Raw genomic sequence first — 18,744 nt, forward strand, 5'->3', positions numbered from 1 at the left:
AGTACCTGTTGATCTTTGGCTATCTACTCTTCCTAGTCGAGACTGGAAACCATGATTTCTATTGCGCCCTCCTTGATCTTGATGATGTGGTGGAGGCTTTACTTGCTCCGGGGAGGTAACCCTCAAGGCATTCCTCTCTGATGATGGCGAGAACCTGCGCCCTACGTAGGGCTTAGTTTTCTTTGCTGAGTTTCTCCGAGACCGCTTGGCTTACTAGGATTTACGATCAAGGATTTGAACGAACTCGCCATAGTGGCGTTGCTCGACAGATTAGATGGTAGGGGATCGGTAGAAACTATTTCCTGCTCTGATCTATTTAGAAAAATAAAGAGGAAAGCGGTAACTTGCCCTCGGTTCACCTGCATGTTAATATAGGATGGAAATAGCCTCCATCGTGACTTACAAGGAAAGCATACACCAACCAATCAAAACAACCAGCCAGTATATGATATCATCTACCACATGAGACAATTACTGAATACAAGATAGAGATATCTAATTAAACTACGTTATCTAACTGCTGTTGAGATATCTCGGTTGACACATAACTAGGTCCCCCATCATCCTCAGATTTGGGAAATTTGATGTGCTCCACAAGAAGCCACACAGCAGTGAGGAACTCACCACCAGTGCTCAGCTGCCTGGCATGTGACTCCTTGCTGCAGTGGTGCGCCGCATAGCACAACATCTCGAACCACACCCCAGCAATCAACCCCAGCATGTTGGGCACATTGCATTCGTTGCGAAGCAGGTCCCCAGCGACTGCAGCCCCATCAAGGTAAACCTGGCCGTGTTCATTAGCTGTGCTCTCACTGCCAAATTTTTGGAACAACAAGCTTGCTAGTTTCTTGCTTTTTGAGCGGTTGTTGTCTCCACCCTCCGAGCTACTGGTGGAGTGCTCCTGCCAGAGTTCAACCAAACTTGCACATACCTCTGGGTATAGACCTATGCGAGTTGGCCCAGGTAGCATATCCGGGTGCTGCACAAGGAGGTACAACATGTAGTTGGAGATCTCCTTGATCACCTTTACAACAGGTTTCTCTGTATGTTCCACCTCTTCTTTGAAACAACATAAGTAGACATCGGTTGCGACATGCCACACAAGGATGCTTTTTTCAAAGTCAATGTCTACCGTGCTCCAGCTGAGTTCCTCATCCATTTTATTCTCATAGAGGATGCACATACCCCGTGCATTCCTGATGTCCCCTCGGCCTCTCTTTTGTATCTCTTTTAGCACAAACTCCTTGATATCACTTGAAATTGAGGTTGTGCTTGAGTAATGCAGTTTATTAAAGTTCTCAAGCCCCACTTTCATGGCAATCCTGCCTCTCAGATCCGTCGTATCACGGGTACAGAAATCTAGCAAGTTATATTGTCCAATAGAATCCAGCCACAATCTACTTCGTCCTGCTTTCACAATCTGACGAGTAAACATTACAAGATTGCAGGGCCAATCCCATTTCCTAGTATGCAAGAACGCACATGTCCAAGAAGACCCTACAGTCCTCAGCAATGTTGTGATCTCAAGGAGGATAGCCCCGATCAACAAAGCATAAGTGACGGCAGAATCAACTATGTGATAAGCATCTCTCCTACTGAAATGGAATAGCAGCAGTGCAGCAACTGTGGCAGGTAGTGAAAAGACTCGAATGCAACGGCCATACCAGGTGTGTATAACCGCTGCCTTGCTGTATAAAATGTCATACATGAGGGATAGCTCCATCTCGATTAACCTGTACATGTGCTTTCCACCATCAATTTGCTTGGCTTGCTCGACAGCACTTCTTTGGGGCTCTGACATCGAAAGAGCATCAACGAATAGGCTCTTGCAAAAATCGAACATGTAATGAGCACCCAACAGAGCCTGCTCTAGATCTCTGTTCATCCTCTCTTTTCTGGCCTGCTCAAGGTAAGGATTGTTAGCACTTGAATCATCTAAAAAATCAAGAGAGCTTCGGATGCTGTCCATGTTAGCACACATGAATGCCCATACCCTCTCCCCATACTTGACAACACCGACGGCAAACATTAGGATGATGGCCTCGACCAAAGTCCTACTGCCGGCAATGTATCTGTAGAGAACATAAGCAACACCCAACACCCGCACTGTGAAAGTTAACAGGTGGCGCAACCAGAGCTGGTTGTCCTCCAAGGAATAAGCTGTGATGTTATCCGGGCCACCCAGGTGAAGTAAGAGGAATGTTGCCCAGAACGCATTCAGCAGGTGCTCACGTGAGCTGCTGCTTGTGGTCATGGATAGCTGGCCAAGCGTGTAGATGGCAGTGGAGTCAGCAGATAGATAGGAAAGCCATAGGATGATCCTTAACACTTTGTAACCTTTGTGTCGACGGATCCATGACAAGAGGTGGAGGATAACTTGTAGAGTGAAGCTGAGGATGACTAGTATTTGAATTTGCCACTCTTTCCAGAGTTGAACTAGTCCTCCGGCCATTGCTCCTCGGCTCAACTGCAAACAACATCAATTAATGAAATACTCCATCTAAAACCAGTCAGCCCTATACCCTTCCATAAAATGCTCACTATTCCTTGAAAGGAAAGAGGAATATGGTTACTCAGTAACATTCTAGTAGAAAAAAATATTTTTTTACGAGCTTTAAGCGCTAAAGATAAATATTTCGTCAAAAATATTTTGCGAAAGATAACATCTAACTCAAAAATACTATCATAATATTAAAAGCTTATTATTATAATATAAATTTAGTTATCAAGGATTTATAAGTTAAATATTTTTTGTCTGGGTATATAAAGTACTCCCTCCTTTTTCATACTGTAAGATATTTTAGTTATGTTCTAAATCATACTTAGGATAATTGACTAAGTTTAAAAAATACACCAACATCTAAAATATCAAAGTAGGTTAATTAAAATCCACGATTATATATGTCTTGATAATATATTTATTGGGCATTACAGAGGTCGTTCTTATGTATAATATATATTTCTCTAAATTTCATGGAAGTTTTAAGTTGACTTAAAAGATAACGAAAATGCCAAACGAGGAGTATATCAAGATAAACTGCTGACTACCTTGTCGTTCTATAGGTGTTACTAAATAACATGTCGAACCAAATATATATAGGGGTAAACAAAGCACTGCACGGCAGCAGCTTGCACGAGAGCTGATAAAGTGGAAACCACAAACACAATGTCAAATCCTACTTTCAGAAGCATATCGGAATTCGCAGTACCTAAATTAAATGCAACTGCAGGGTGTGAGCAATTGTGTTCTAAGTTAACAATCTGGTATATATGAAAATTTCTCAAAGATATATTGGTCTAATCTCTTGAGATGTTTATAGAAGTAGGGTGTGCGTATATGGATTCCTAGAAGTGAGTGTGCATGTGTTATGAATGGTTACGTTTGTACTATGATTTTTTTATTTTCAAAAGGAAAAAAAATCCATGCACACATTGGTAGTAGCCAAGCGAAGTATAACGATTGTTGTAAAATCTGAATAGATCCTGCTTCCTGCCCCGATGTGTCTCACACTCTTGATGTGTACTAATATCAGAGAGACCACAGTGGGGAATAATCCAAGGATTGATTTGTACTCGTCTTTCACCATGGCCTGAACAGCCCCCAGCCCCCAATTTACACCGGTCTAATTAACCGAATTTAACCAAACAGAAATCGTCCGTACGTTGGTGAATCGCACATTCAGAGAAACACCAATTGGAATCCAACAATATAAGAGAACCGATCACAAGCGCATTACAAACGATCACTGCAAACATGCTATAGATATACAGTAGAACCGTAGAATATAATGTTCATTCGACAAAAAATCAAGTGAAACGAAACTAAGAGAGGCGAGAAGAAGGCAATATATACACGTACCAAAATAATCGATGAATTTACCGGTCCCTCTGGCTTGAACTGACTGACTGTCTCCCAATTAAGCTCTTATTATACTGGAGTGGAGTGGCACTACTGGACACTAAGGAAGCAAGAAGAGTAGTATGTTTGGCTTAATACTGGAGTGGTGGATTAATAAATTTTAAATCGGTGCTCCCTTTGTTTCAGGTTATAAGATGTTTTGACTTTGATCAAAGCTAAACTATTTTAAGTTTGACTAAGTTTATAGACAAATATAGTAATATTTGTAATACTAAATTAGTGTCATTAAATCAAGAATTGAATACATTTTCATAATAAATTTGTCTTGGGTTGAAAATGTTACTACTTTTTTCTATAAATTTGGTTAAACTTAAAGCAGTTTTAATTTTAATTAAAATCAAAATATCTTATAACGACCTGAAACGGAGAGAGTAGCTAATTTAACTTTGAGCGTTCAATAAGTCTCTGCATGCGCTCACTTTATTATCCTTTCTTTGTTATAAGAGGTCCGCAAGGCAAGGCTAGATGACTGTCCAAGTGAGCTTTGTATGTGCCAACATGTGCCTGCTGCTTTAATTCAAGTGATCATCAGACCATATGTATTGATGTGATCAAGAAGCAACTAATATTTTTTGTTAAGAGTTTTACCCGTCGTCGTGCTTCTAGTCATGGAACATGGCCAAACTACGAGAACCGCCGAACAGAATCCGGTAAAAAGCAAATTAACCATGGAGGCTAAGTATATATGTGTCGGTCGAGGTCTTTTAAGGTGCTTGAGAGGTACCTCCAGTACCTCCTCTCGGATAAACACGCACCATTGATTCAACAAGGACAGTTTAGAAATAAAAATATTGTAAACATGGATAGTACTGTAACTTCCTAATCTGCTTCCGTCTCTAATCTGTTTCTGTGGCTTCTGTAGTGCTTCTGATACATGTTCGTGGGACTCATTCAATTTCCATATCAATCATTAATTCCTATTTTGTTGTGACTTAGGCACGTTCTCTCTCCATTTTATATTACTAGAAAAATACCCATACGTTGCAACGCGTGAAGGCTATTTTAATCTTATTATTGTTATACGTTTTAGTTTAGGTGAAATCTACTGTGAGAACTCGTTTGAATATATATTTTATCCAACTTCCTTTCATGTTGATTTGGTGTTTTTCATCATCTTAATTTGAAAGTTTAGAGTTCTAATTTGGGAACTTTTGAAACGGGGGTTTCATATTTGGTTTGTGGGTTTGATTGCTTGCGATTGTCGGCCTTACGTGTTTTACACAGGATGCGGAAGACGCGCGTTCGATGCCAGGTGATGGAATCGGACAGCGTGAGCGTGTGCGACGATGGACGAAAAATTCTACGGAAGCCAAATTTAAATTCAGTTTAATTTATTTATTACTACATCCGTACTGATCAAAATATAAAAGTTTTTATAGTTGGACACAAGTATTAAGAAAATTTGTGAAATTAAATGGGAACAAATTCTAAAGGTTAAAATTATTAAATTTTGAGACAGAGAAAATATCAAATAGCATACTCTATGGCCAATCACAATTAGAAGATTATGGGCTGATACGTTACTTGGGCTGAGGCCCAGGCAGGCATTGAGGACGTCAGCCCCTTCGCTGTCCATCTCGCCTGCAATACCGGTCTAATCCCTTTTTTTTTCTTCTCGCTAATAAACGAAACGGCTAAACAAAATAAACGAAGCCGCAAAATAGAAACAGAATCGGATTAGAAAGACGTACGAAAATTTGTGGCAAAAATATCTTTAATTTTTATAATAGGTAAAGATAAGTCATTTCGATTTTTTTCTAATCAAACTTATTTAAATTTGACTAAATTTATATAAAAACATAATAACATTTTTAACACGAAACAAATATATTATCAAAATATATTTAATATTAGATTTTTTAAAACTAATTTAATATTTAAATGTTACTAATTTTTTCATGCAAATTTGTTCAAATTTATCAAAACTTAACTAGAAAAAAAGTCAAAACAACTTATAATATGAAACGGTAGGAATACAACAATATGAGAATCTTTTTTCCCTTTTTTGAGATACTATGAGAATATGACCATATAGATTAAAGGAAAATATGTACACGATTATTATCAATTAGTTTCTCAGTTTTATCATTAATTACACAATTACTAATCGCGAGGTTAGTGGCGCATTAGGCTCCCTGCCGATCACGCCACGCCATGATTTAATTACCCTCTCTCAGTCTGATCGTTGTCAAATCAAGATAATTACCTATTTAACCTTCCACCTAATTTACGGATTAAGTACCTTGGCCCACTTTTTACTACCTTTCTCGGAAGATACCTTTCTCTGTGGACCATTAGATTTTAGTTGATTAATGGACCATATAACTTCCAAGCACCGGAGAACCCCTCGTGTCGGTTATTAATTTATCCTAGCTGAGTTAAATTAGCCTGGTTTCGAGTTAATTATCCAACTGTCATTAATAAAGTTATTAGCGACTAGATTATCAAAGTAATTAGTATATTTTATTTATTTTATTTGTTGAGTCCGAAAAAGACTTCATGTGGGCCTGCGTGATCCCTTTATTAGGGTTGATTGGCTGTGTAACGGAGTTCTTTTTTTTTTTTTGTCGTTCTGTTGAGTGATCCCATCTGCGAAGGTTGGAGAGGAAACTAGGTCAGGAGATTACTTTCTTTTTCTTGCTGCTTGGTAAATGTTAGTGCCCTCTCTTCTGATCGTGTTAGAAAACAGGGTAGAATCTCGGGTTCGGTGTTCAACTATTTGTAAGCCGAGCTCTTGATTATTTGGTTTATTTTGCTACTTAATTTATATATACAAGTCCGGTTTAATGCATCAAGTTACCCAGTATTGAGATTATTACTGGAGGTGTGCATTAATTAGGGGTGATTTCACGCTGCCTGACAATTTTAGAAAGTTAACTTGTTTAATTGCTATTAGTAGCATGAAAGATCGGGACAGTTTCAGGTACTCATTGCCGGGTGCTCTCCAAGTGGTATCAGAGCGTGGTTTATCACATTATTATTGAGTTATTTTTTGTAAAATTTCATAATTTATATCATAGTTACATCTTGATGTTCTAACATTACTGATGGTTTTCACCATAGTTCTGATGAGAAAAAAGTTACTATGCATGTTTTTGATATTAATTTGCCTGCTGAAAATAAGGTTGAATTGGAAGCGCTTGTGATTATTTTGGATAAATGCATAAATCACAAATTCACGATGCTTGAGAGGAGGATTTCTATGTGAGTGGGTCGTCACCCACTACGACATCATGCACATGCTAGACACGGTCAGCGTCCACCACCTGAACATCATGGGTATGATACGGAGGATGAGAGTTTGGGGCTCCATTCTGATGGAGACGATTATCATCGCTGTCCTCAACAACCTCTCTGCCAAGGTCCCGCTTCTATGGACAAGGTTTGTTATGTTCACCGTGACAACCGGAATCATCATGTTGCTCGTGTTCCATTAGATAAAGGGCTTTGTAAGATGAAAATCTCCATGTCTTCTTTCTCAGGTTCTGGTGATTCTAAGGATTGTCTGGAATGGGAGATGCGTTGCGATAAGATCTTTAATAGTCACAACTTTCGGAGGATGAGCAGGTACGTGATGCATCCATTGAATTCATATATTATGCTTTGTCTTGGTGGAATCTATTAGTACGTGTTGGTTGTCCACATACTTGGCAATATATGAAAGAGGTTATGGCTCGCCATTTTGTTCCTGAACATTGTACTATATCATTTTATTCACGCTTGTAGCAACTCAAACAAGGTGATTTTAGAGTGGATGCTTATTATAAGGAGATGGAATTGTTAATGAGCCGTATTTTGGTAACAGAGAATGACAAAGCTATTATTTCTTGATGGTCTCAATGATGATGTGAGATATCATATTATTATATAAAAAATACGATGCAAGCAGCAACTAAAAAGTTGTCACACTAGCCATTCCCGTTATTTTCAGTGGGACAGTAATGGATGTGTTGGTAGTAAGTCGGTCTATTTCAAGCCGACTACTCCATCTAGGGATGTATCTAAACCTTCTGCTATTTCGATGAGTAAATCCACATCTAAAATTGAATCTACTACTGCATTTGGTTCTAAATCGCGATGTGTGAAGTGTTATGCTTGTGGGAGAAGAGGACATTATATGAGAGATTGTCCTAATTAGAAAAGGGTGTTGATGACTTGAGAAGGTTATATTTTTTACAGTATATTAGAAAATTCAGAAAGGGGAATAGCTTGATCATACTCTAACTACAATATATTGATATATTGATGATTTATCTACGGATGATGGTATTGAACAGAAGAATGGTTTATCTATGGCTGCACGTGCAATACAATGAGATAGCTCTTACATTGATGCAAAGGGCAACACTGCAATATTTTTCAGTCAGAGTGCAAAATTCAGCAGAAGATATGCAAATTAATAATTGATGGTGGTAGTTTTACTAATGCTATTAGTTTAGATTTGGTGCATAATTTATCTTTGTCTACGTGGAGGCCTCCAATGCCGTGTTATAATCAATGGACGAATCAAGAGGGCACGCTGAAAATTACTCATAAGTTGAGAATTGCATTTTCTATCAGAAACTATGTTGATATAGTAGAGGAAGACCGTGCATGTTGATCATAATGCAGCACTCGAGGGCCGAAGTAATCACTATTCTTCTAGTTGTGTTAAACATCTGCCGAAACCATTACATGATAGTTCTATCAAGTTAGTAGTATTTCCTATCGTAAAGAAGAAGAACTTCTTTTGAAAAGAAGAAGAAAGAACTACCTCAAATTAATCTAAAGCCAAGGATGGCTTTGTTCCAAGGGAGGGAGGATAACGTGGGCAAGAAGAAACTAATATGTTTCGTTGGTGTTTTACCAGTCGTCGTGCATCAAAGCATGGAACATGGTCAAACTTCGAGAACTGTGGAACAGAACCCAGTAAAAAGCAAACCATGGAGGTTAAGTATATTTGTGTCGGTTAATTTATTCTTGTTGAGTTAGCTTAGCCTGGCCACCATTGGTGGTGTTTGAATGTCCTGAAGATGAAGATGAAGATGAAGATTAAGATTAAGTGTTTCACGCAAAACAAGGTTGTAATAACGTGTGATTAATTGAGTTTTAATTATTTTAAACTTGAAAAATAGATTTATCTGATATTTTAGAACAACTTTCATATATAAAGTTTTCGTACGAAACGTACCGCTTAGTAGTTTGAAAAGCATGCCACGAGTATCCAAAATTTAATCCAACTTTTGTTGGAGAAAAGAACATGACCTAGCCAAAGGTCATTAGTAAGGTTATTAGCGACTAGATTATCAAAGTAATTAGTATATTTTATTTTTTTATTTGTTGAGTCCGAAAAAGACTTCATCTGGCCCTAACTGATCCCTTTATTAGGGTTGATTGACTGTGTAACAGAAGGGTTCTTTTGGTGTCATTCTGTTGAGAGTTCTCCAGAAAAGCTGATGGTGATCCCATATACGAATTGAGATTATTGCCGTTGCCGTGAAGGTGCGAGAAGAAGCTATATTTCCTTGATCTTGTTACTTGGTAAATGTTAGTGCCCTCTCTTCTGATCATGTTAGAAAGCACGGGTAGAAGATTATTTTATCTAGGATTTGATGTTCAACTATTGTAAGCGTAGCTCTGGATTATTTGATTTGTTTGCTGCTGAATTCTATTTATATAGACAAGTCTGATTTAATTCGTTGAGTTACTGATTTCACGCTGCCTGACAATTTTAAAAAGGTAACTTGTTTAATTGCTATTGGTACCATGAAAGAGGGACATATTCGGGTACTCGCTGTCGGTGCTCATCATCTATGTTCTTTGCAACTGTTAACAAATATGGGCATGCATAGAATCTAGTAGGCAAAGAAGTCGTATATATAAAAAGTGCTAGACCAATAAGGTGAGTACACCGAAAGTTGGATTAACCCGGTTAGAAGGAAAAGAATGTGTGTTGCTAATTTATTGACATTGGTCCCCATGCTGGTGGTTATAAAATTTTTGGCCATCCCCTTTGTTAATGGGTATGTTCAATCTTCTAATACAATAATGCATGCACCTAGGGATTTGAATTATATCTTATGCTTGATCATCTACGAAGAGGCTCTTGCAAACATTGAACAGGTAATGAGTGCCCAACAGAACATTCCCTAGATCTGCGAATAGAGAAGAGTCAATGGACGACACAGACTGCGTGCCGCTTCTCTTTTCTGTCCAGCTCAAGATAACGATGGCGAGCACTTGAGCGCTCAAACATGAGGACGATGGCCTCGACCAAGGTAGAGAACACAAGCAGCACCCAGAACTTGCATAATGAAAGTTAGCAGGTGGCACAACCAGAGCCTATTGTCCTTCTAGGAATAATCTGTGGTGTTGTCTGGGCCACCCAGGTGAAGCAATAGGAATGTTGTCCAGGATGCAATCAGCTGGTTCTCACCTGAGCTGCTGCTCGTGGTGATGGATAGCCGGCCAAGCATGCAGATTGCAGTGGAGCAGCAGATACATAGCAAAGCCAGAGGAGGATCCTTCGCAGTGTGTAACCTTTGCGCCGACGGATACATGACAAGCGGAGGACGATAACTTGTAGAGCGCAGCCTAGGATGACTAGTATTTGGATTTGCCACTCTTTCCAAAGCTAGCTAGTTCTGCAGCCATCGCACCTCGGCTTAACTGCAAACAACATCACATTAATGAAATACTGAATCTAGAACCGGCCAGCCTTGCATCATTAGCTAAAATGCTCGTTTTTTTTTGGAGCTAAAACACTTGTTGTTCCCTGAAAGGAAAGAGGAACATTCTAGTAGCAATTTTTTTTAAATCAAATCAAAATAAAGTTTCGTGAGCTCTGAGCGATGTTTGAAAAGAGAATGCAAGCGCTAAAGATTAATATTTCCTTAAAATTTGAAAACTTTGTCAATCCATAATTTATTAAAAATTTTCTATTAATAAATAAAAAGGCTTGAATCTAAGTTGAAAATACTGTCATAATGTTATAAGTTTGTTATAATACAAAATTAATTATCAAAGATTTAAAAGCTAAATATTTTTTGGCTGGATATATAAAGTACTCCCTCCATTTTTATATTGTAAGATGTTTTTGTTATGTCCTAAATCATACTTAGGGTAATTGACTAAGTGTATAGTAAAATACAATAACATCTAAACCATTAAATTAGGTTAATTAAAATCCATAATTGAATATGTTTTGATAATATATTTATTGGGTATTATAGAGGTCATCCTTATGTATAATATATTTTTCTCAAAATTTCAGTTAAGTTCAGAGTTGACTTAAAACATACTGTAACTACCTTGTCGTGCTATCAATATATTTTTAGAAGGTGTCGCTCTAAAGTGTTACTAAATGACAACATATGTCCAACGAAATATATATATACAGCAGCTTGCGCGAGAGCTGGTAAAGTGGAAACCACACACCCAGTGGCGCGCCTTCGGACGATCGGCTTGCTGAAGAACACTACTGGTCTGCTACCTTCCTGGAGCACAGGGCCCATGTATGTTCTCGAAGTCTCTCTCGACGATGAAGTCCATGTTGAAGTCTTGTAGTTGAAGCACTAGGGTGGCCATTTGGGCTTCCTGTAGTGCATGGAACACCGTTCCGCCGCCTGTTGCCAGCTACAGACCTCCTTGCGGAGTAGTGTTGTGAGTTGCGTGGCGATGGAGCCAAAGTTGCGGATGAAGTGACGGTAGTAGCCTACAAGCCTGAGGAAGCCGCGCACCGCCCACACCATCTTGGGGATTAGCCAATCCTAGAAGGCCTGGATTTTCTGGTGGTCCATCGGCACACCGGAGCTTGAGATGACATGGCCAAGGCAGGCAATGGAGGTGAGGCCGAATTTGTACTTGGAGCGTTCGAGGTGGGTATGATGATCCTGTAGGGTTTGGACCATGTCGAGCTGTAGATTAGGATGTCATAAAAAACCAGCATGAACCATCGAAGGAACGGATGGAGTATGTCGTTCATGAGCGTCTAGATGGTGGCAGAGGCACTGGTGAGGCTGAACGCCATGACCAAGAACTCGAAGAGACCCAGTTGCATGCAGAACATCGTTTTGTGGACATTGTCAGGGTGCATGACCACCTGGTGGTAGCCGAAGCTCATGCATGTTGAGCTTGGTGAAGAATTTGGTGCTGCGCAGTTCGTCGAAAAGTTCTTGCGCCACCGGGATCAGGAACTTGTCCTTGATCATCTTGTCGTTCAGCACACGGTAGTCGACGCGAAATCGCCATGAATTGTCGCACTTCTTGATCATCATGGCCAGCAAAGAGAACTCCGATGCACTTGGACGGATCACACGTTGGAGGAGCATCTCGTTGCATTGACGCTCCAGATCGTCCTTTTGGATGTGGGTGTACTGGTACGGGTGCACGACGACGGCGAACTCCATGTGCTCCAGGCGGATGCTGTGGCACATGTGTTGTTCTAACATTAGGCCTTGTGGTTCGGCGAAGATGTTGATAAAGTCATTGAGTAGTTTGTTCATGAGTTCGCCAGAGGTGCCGTCGATGGCCATGGAGTGGACGGGTGGTGGCAGAGTGTCGATGCTCACCTATGTGACGCGGTTGTCGACTGGGCTAAAGGCGAGCAATTAGCAGGAGAATCCCACAAGATGACCCGAGCGTACCGAACCATTGTGCAACCAGAACGTTGTCATAGCCCCTAGTGGCAGCACGTAGAAATCGATGTCGAAGGTGCACCTAGGACAACTGTTAATTTTGACGCGCTAGGACGGACACCGACCAGGCGACGTCACGTGGTCTCCATTCACCATGGCGACACTGAGGCTGAGATAGGGGTGGAGCAGAACGTTCGCCCGTCATGCCGTGGTGTTGCTTATGAAGTTGTGGGTGGAGCTGAAGTCCAAGAGGGCAACGAGATCCGTCGCACCAGTGCGAGCAAGGAACTTGATCGTGTTTAACTTGGGCGAGTGCATGCCAGTCAAGGCATGCAACGATATGCTCGGTTCACCCATCGTGATGAACTCGATGACGAAGGACTTCTAGCAGCGATGTCTGGCAACGTACTTCTTGACGCAATTGTAGTAGAGGCCCTCAGAGCGGCACTGGGCCATCCCTGCTAGGGAGAGACGCTTATGAGGGAGGGCAGTCACCAAGGGTTGCTTGCCGATGTGGGCAGAGGACGATGCGTCGGTTGGCGCGATCGCCACAGGCACAGCCACGGGCACCGCAGGGAGTGCAAGCGTGGTGCGCGGCCCACCCGTGTGGGAATGGGATAAGTGTGGACGCGTTGTTCATAGGCCCAGGCTAGCATGATGGCGTATTCCAGGGAGCGAAGCCGGTAGAGCGCGACATCCGTCTCGAGCGGGTTCACGAGGCCTGCCGTGAAAAGTTGAACGTGTTGATTCTCCGAGACCATAGCGTCACGGTACACCAGCGCGAGGAAGCTATTGATGTAATCCTCTACCATGCCAGTGCGCCACAACGCCATGAGTTCGCTGAGGGGGGCATCTATCATCGCTAGGCCAAAACGGGTGTGCACCAATTGGACAAATCGCCGCCAAGATGGGGCTCCGGAGTTGAGCTCAAGCCTGTAATACCACAACTAGGCATCCCCAGTTAGATACAACAACACGTATCAAACCTTGCGATTCTCCAGTGTTTGTTGGCCGCGGAAGAACCTATCGCAGCGGTTGAGCGACGGGAGCGAATCACCCTTGCCGTTGTACGTCGGGAACTCCAATTTGGTGTGGGGCAGGAAGTTATTGTCGATAGCGGTGTCACCATCAGCGCCGGTGGGATGTGCCAGGAAGGTATAAATGTGGAAGTGCGTGTCATTGTCCCCGGGCGGTGGGCAGCCATTTTGCATGTGTGCGACGCCGAGCTAGAGAAGGCGTTCGTTTGGGGAAGTGGCACGCGTTGGGAGGCCTCTATGTGCTCGACGGCGAGGTTGAGGGCACACACTTGCTCCGAATACTCTAACTCATTATCTCTGTGCTACCCCTTCTGTTATTGCCGATCTAAAAATCGACAAAAATACTCCTCCTGGACCTCCTCGATGCATTCTGGCTCATAGACTCATCATGCTGGAGATAAAGACGGTAATGTTCAATCACCAACATGATAGCTAAGCTCTTATTTTCATAAGTAGACACAAGCCCTGATGTCGTGGACCCAGTGCGCGACTCAGAAAGGCGATAAGATGGTCGTTTTGCATCAGCACAGCTGCAATATCCTTATGGGATGCATCTGTCTCAACCACAAACAACTGAGAAAAATAAGGCTTAGGGCATAGCTAGTACAGGAGCTAGAATGAGTTCCTGTTTTAGGGCTTGAAAGGACTCTGCCACTACTGATATAAAATGCTTTTTAAACAAAAATATTTTACCCCTTTTTAGATGATGAAAAGATTAAAAAAAAAATTTGCAGGGAAAAAGATTATAAATAATTAAAGTTATAAGGATGAATTAAGTACGATATACTATAAAGCTAAGTAATATGTTAGAAAATTATAGAAACAATCCTGATAAAAAATAATTGTGGACAAATACTTTTGAAGTGTGGTAGGTGTTGTCTGGTTAATACACCATATTTATAAATGTCAAAAACTCATCGTACAGTATGATACCCAAATACCCGCATAAATGTACCGACGAGACTACGGGTCGGGTGCCTGATAAAATTGAAAAACTCGAGTGCCCTTCTCCGTGCTGCAATATCTATTTGGTGTAGCCGTCTCTGCATGCATGCATGCTGCACTCCTTGTTCTCTCTCTCTCCTGTCTTCTCTCTCATGCGTAGGTTTGACGCACATACCTGCAATCTCTTTTATCAATTTTTAAATGATATTTCTCCTAAATTATTGATCTAATTTACAATCCGATTATACCATTATATTTATTGTAATTAAATCCTTATAACAAGATCCTGCGTGATCATATTATGAATAAAAATGCTTATATTTTTAAGTAAAATACTTTTATATACTATATAAAACATCGAGGTGCGATGGTTGAAACATTACGTAATATTTACTGAAACATTCATATAATACAATGTGCAACATTTTCAAATGAATCAATAAAACATCGGACTAAGTCACATCCACGTAACACACCACATGCAACATTTGATAAAAATTCATTAGAACATAAAAAGTTAAAATGTGCAACGTAAGTGGATTCCAACTGAAACATATATTCTTTTGGTCGGAATATAATGATGTAAGATATTGTTGTGGAGATTTTATTACAATGAGTTTGGTGGTGTAAGTAGATTGAAGATTGGATGAGTAATTTCAGAGAAAAAAGTATTTAAAACTTGCTAATAAAACTATCTTTTACACATAGCAAAGTCCTAAGGGCTTTCATAGCATGTCACAAAGTTTTGGTGGACTTCACATGCCACCTAGACCAAGAACAATGTTAGCCACATGTTCCACAGTGCAAGTTCCTTATAGTGGTCCCACTAGTACTACTTTACTTCTCACTTTTCCCCTTTCCTCTCTCTCCCCTCTTCCTTTCCAAATTTTCCCCACCACAAAGAGCCGGGCGGAGATGGCGCCGGGCCGAGCGGCGACGGCGGTGCGGCCTAGCACTCGCTGGAACACCACCCCTCCTCCTCCTCCTCCCCCTCCCCTAACCGAAGCTCAGCGGCGTAGTACCGTTGGACGGCGAGGTCAGCCGGCGGCTGTCTGGGTCGGAGCACCACCTCCGCCGTGCCTCCCCTCCTCCTCCTCCTCCTCCTCCTCCGGTGCCGTGGATCGATCGAGAGCGCAGCCTCGACCTCGAGCTACTCTCCCTCTCCCCTCTCCTATATTCGCCGACACCCTCTCCTTCATCCCCAATGACCGCGGCGGCGGCGTGGCCCAAGCGGTGGCGCTGATCGACCTCGAGCTCCCGTCTCCCCCTCCCCCCTTCTTCACCCTTTCCGGTCCTCGTCCGCGGTGGCAGCATCGCCATCGCCGGCGTCGGTCCGATCCTCGTCCGCGATGGCTGCGCCGCCATCGCCAGCGCTGGCCCGGTCCTCTTTCTCTCTCTTTCCGATGAGCTCAGTGGTGTGCATGCCTCTCCTCCATCTTTTTTTTTGAAACTTAAACATATATTAAAGCAACGTATCAAGGAGGCAAGCCCCTGTACAACGCCAACAAAAACCGCAGTAGAGAAGACTGCATTAATATCACAAACTTCCTATTGAAACTAAGTAGCAGAGGAGGTGCAAATCGACAGGGAGCTGCGCAAAGCCGTGACGATTGCAACCTTCGGTTTCCTTTGGCGTGCAGACTGCTTGACAAACCTGTAATCCCCTTCGGTCGCCTCCACAGAAACTGCACAAATTGGAGATTTGATGTTGAGTCATAGATTTTGGTGTAGGCTTCATCGGGCTCAACCAGAATTCACCACGGAGTTCGCGGTTGAATCTGAGGAGCTTGAGCTCAACCCGAACAATAAACCCTCCATGGAAACTACTACAAAAAGAAACAACGAGTGAAGGAACCAAAATCCAGCCACTCAAAGGAAGTGAAAAGTTCAACCAATGGTGAAAGAACTGTTGTCTTCTTGGGTCAACGGGCAAGGTTGGGGAAGAGGAGACCTGCAAAAGAGGGCTTGAGGAATCTGGCTTGGGAGGACTATCAACCACCAAATCTTGAGGAGATGGGTGGCGGAGGTTGAGCTCTGGGCGTATCAGCGGTGGGGTCAACAATGACATCGTCACAGCACAGGGCGACCCGAGCCACAACAGGCATCGTCACAGGGGGCGGCGAGCTGCAAGAACGTCGCCACCGTCCCAAGCCGCCCGAACCGCAAGTGGATCAAACCTCCTCCACACGGGCCTCCTATAGCTTGGCCTCCTTCTCATCCTCCACGCTAGTCTCTGAGGTACGCGAGAGCTTGCATCCCCGGCAGCTGTAACACCCCGATTTTTGTTCGGGATTAAAAATCATTTAATAATGCATTTTCTAGAAATTAAATAAAAATTAAACCAATTTAATCAAGTGAATTATTGAGGAAATTAAAATTTCCTTTAAAAATCATTGGCCGGGAATATTTTGTAATATTCTTTGTGCCCTAATATACTCTCTGAAATTTCCCGCGAATTTTCGCAGCTCAAGAAGTAATTTTAATAGCACAAAGTTTATTTAATCAATTAAAATATAAAGAAAACCAAATAAATCTCTCCTTCCTCCCTTGGGCAATTTTCAGCCCAAGCCTTCCTTCTCTCTCCCGCGGCCCGCGCGCTTCCTTCTCTCGGGCCAGCCCAGCTCGCTCCCCCCTCCAAGTCTATTTCCCTCCCCCCCTCAAACCGGCCTCTCCTCTCCTCAGGCCGATAGGTGGGACCCGTGGGCCCCACCTATCATCCCCAATCCCCAGCCATCCCAAGCCCAACCACGCCATGCCGCCATGCCGCCCACGACGCCGCCGTTTTCGCGACCTCTCGCTCGCGCCCTCGCATCCAAACCGAGAGCAACCGCAACCCCTCCACCTCCTCCACACTCTCCCCACGTTTCCCCCAAAAATTGCGCCGGGATCGAGCTCCATTTCACCCACGATGTCGCCCACATTGCCGGCCGTTGCCGCCCCAAAACCGCCACTCCCCGGCCTCCCCATGCTCTCCTCTCACATTTCCCCAATTTTCCCAACCTCCCCGCGCCCTCTCCCGCTCTCCCCTCACCAAGCCGAGCCGCCGCCGCCCGCCGGAGCTCCCTAGCTGCGCGCCGTCGCCGCTTCCGCCGCCCCCGCGTTGCGCCGAGGCCACCTCTGGGTTCGCCACTCCATGCCGCACACCGGCTGCCCCACCGCCTCCCTAAACTATCCTCGCAGCACCGTTTCCACCGTGCACCCGAGGCCGCCGCCGTGTTCGTTGCCTCCAGCCGCGCGACGCCGCCTCTCCGGTCGACCCCGCACCGCGCCACCGCCACCTATAGCATCGCAGCGCCTCACCGCAGCCCCGCATCCCCCTCACCCGAGCACCCCGTCACCAGTGCCTCTTCTGTATGTATTTACGCTTTATTTACATTTGGATCTGTTTATCACTTGTCATTTTGTGTACCCTGGTTGGTCCTGGATAGAGATTTAATACACATAATAGTCTGTAAATTTGGGTTAAATTTCTGGGCGTGACAACAGTGTCAGCAGGACTGCTCCTACCACCACTCCTCATCAGACTTCGGATCTAACTTGTCAACCTCGTCCTCAAGCTTCAGGCCGACGCTGACGTCAGCTGAAACCTGGCCCCAACCAGCACAGTCACCATCACCAACTCCGGCAACCATGGGACCTAGCCGGCAAAAACTTAACATGGAAAACACCCTACTTATAGGAAGAACCTGACAACAAGGAACTAATCTAACAACACTATACTAGTAGGTAAAGGTGGCCAGACCCCTCCTCCATCCGATTCCGGCGGCGAACCGCTGGAATCGAAGGTGGAAGAGGGGCCGGAGGGGAGGATTTTGGAGATTTACTGTAGCAAGGGGAAAGGGGAAAGGGGAGAAGATCAATTGTTGTTCCTCTCCTCCTTCAGTCCTCTCTCTCTTCCCAGAGGACACGGGACACGAAATTGTGTGGGCCCAGAGCAGTAGTTTTGACGAGGAACAAGTAGCATATTTTGGCTTTCCGTGTTTGGTGAAGCAACCAAATGTGCTGAGGTGGAGGGGCATCTACGAGTTGGCCGGTTGAGGCTGAATGACACCTCAGTGCACTGTAAATAGCTTAACTGCAAAGAGAGAACATACGCAACATGAAAGAGAGAAGCACGCTAGCTAGCGCACGCTGCACGTGTGAAGAGAGAAAAAGAGAACAGAGAGTAGAGTAGGTGAGCGTTCGATTTTTTTTCAACTTGCATTGGATCAGTTGAACCGTACCGATC

The 18,744-nt window shown here is 43.3% G+C and overlaps 1 protein-coding gene across 1 annotated transcript; it reads right to left on the minus strand.

The window, feature by feature from the left end:
- Positions 1-499: 499 nt before the first annotated feature.
- On the minus strand, positions 500-2,452 carry LOC127770172 (uncharacterized). The gene has a single exon (XM_052295838.1). It carries the CDS (start codon positions 2,450-2,452, stop codon positions 500-502), a length of 1,953 nt encoding a protein of 650 aa, XP_052151798.1.
- Between the last annotated feature and the right edge of the window lie 16,292 nt (positions 2,453-18,744).

This window comes from Oryza glaberrima, chromosome 4 (assembly GCF_000147395.1).
Source record: "Oryza glaberrima chromosome 4, OglaRS2, whole genome shotgun sequence".
NCBI lineage: Eukaryota > Viridiplantae > Streptophyta > Magnoliopsida > Poales > Poaceae > Oryza > Oryza glaberrima.

Excerpts from the sequence above, each read along its gene's own strand:
- LOC127770172 (XM_052295838.1), bottom strand. The coding sequence starts at position 2,452 with ATGGCCGGAGGACTAGTTCAACTCTGGAAAGAGTGGCAAATTCAAATA.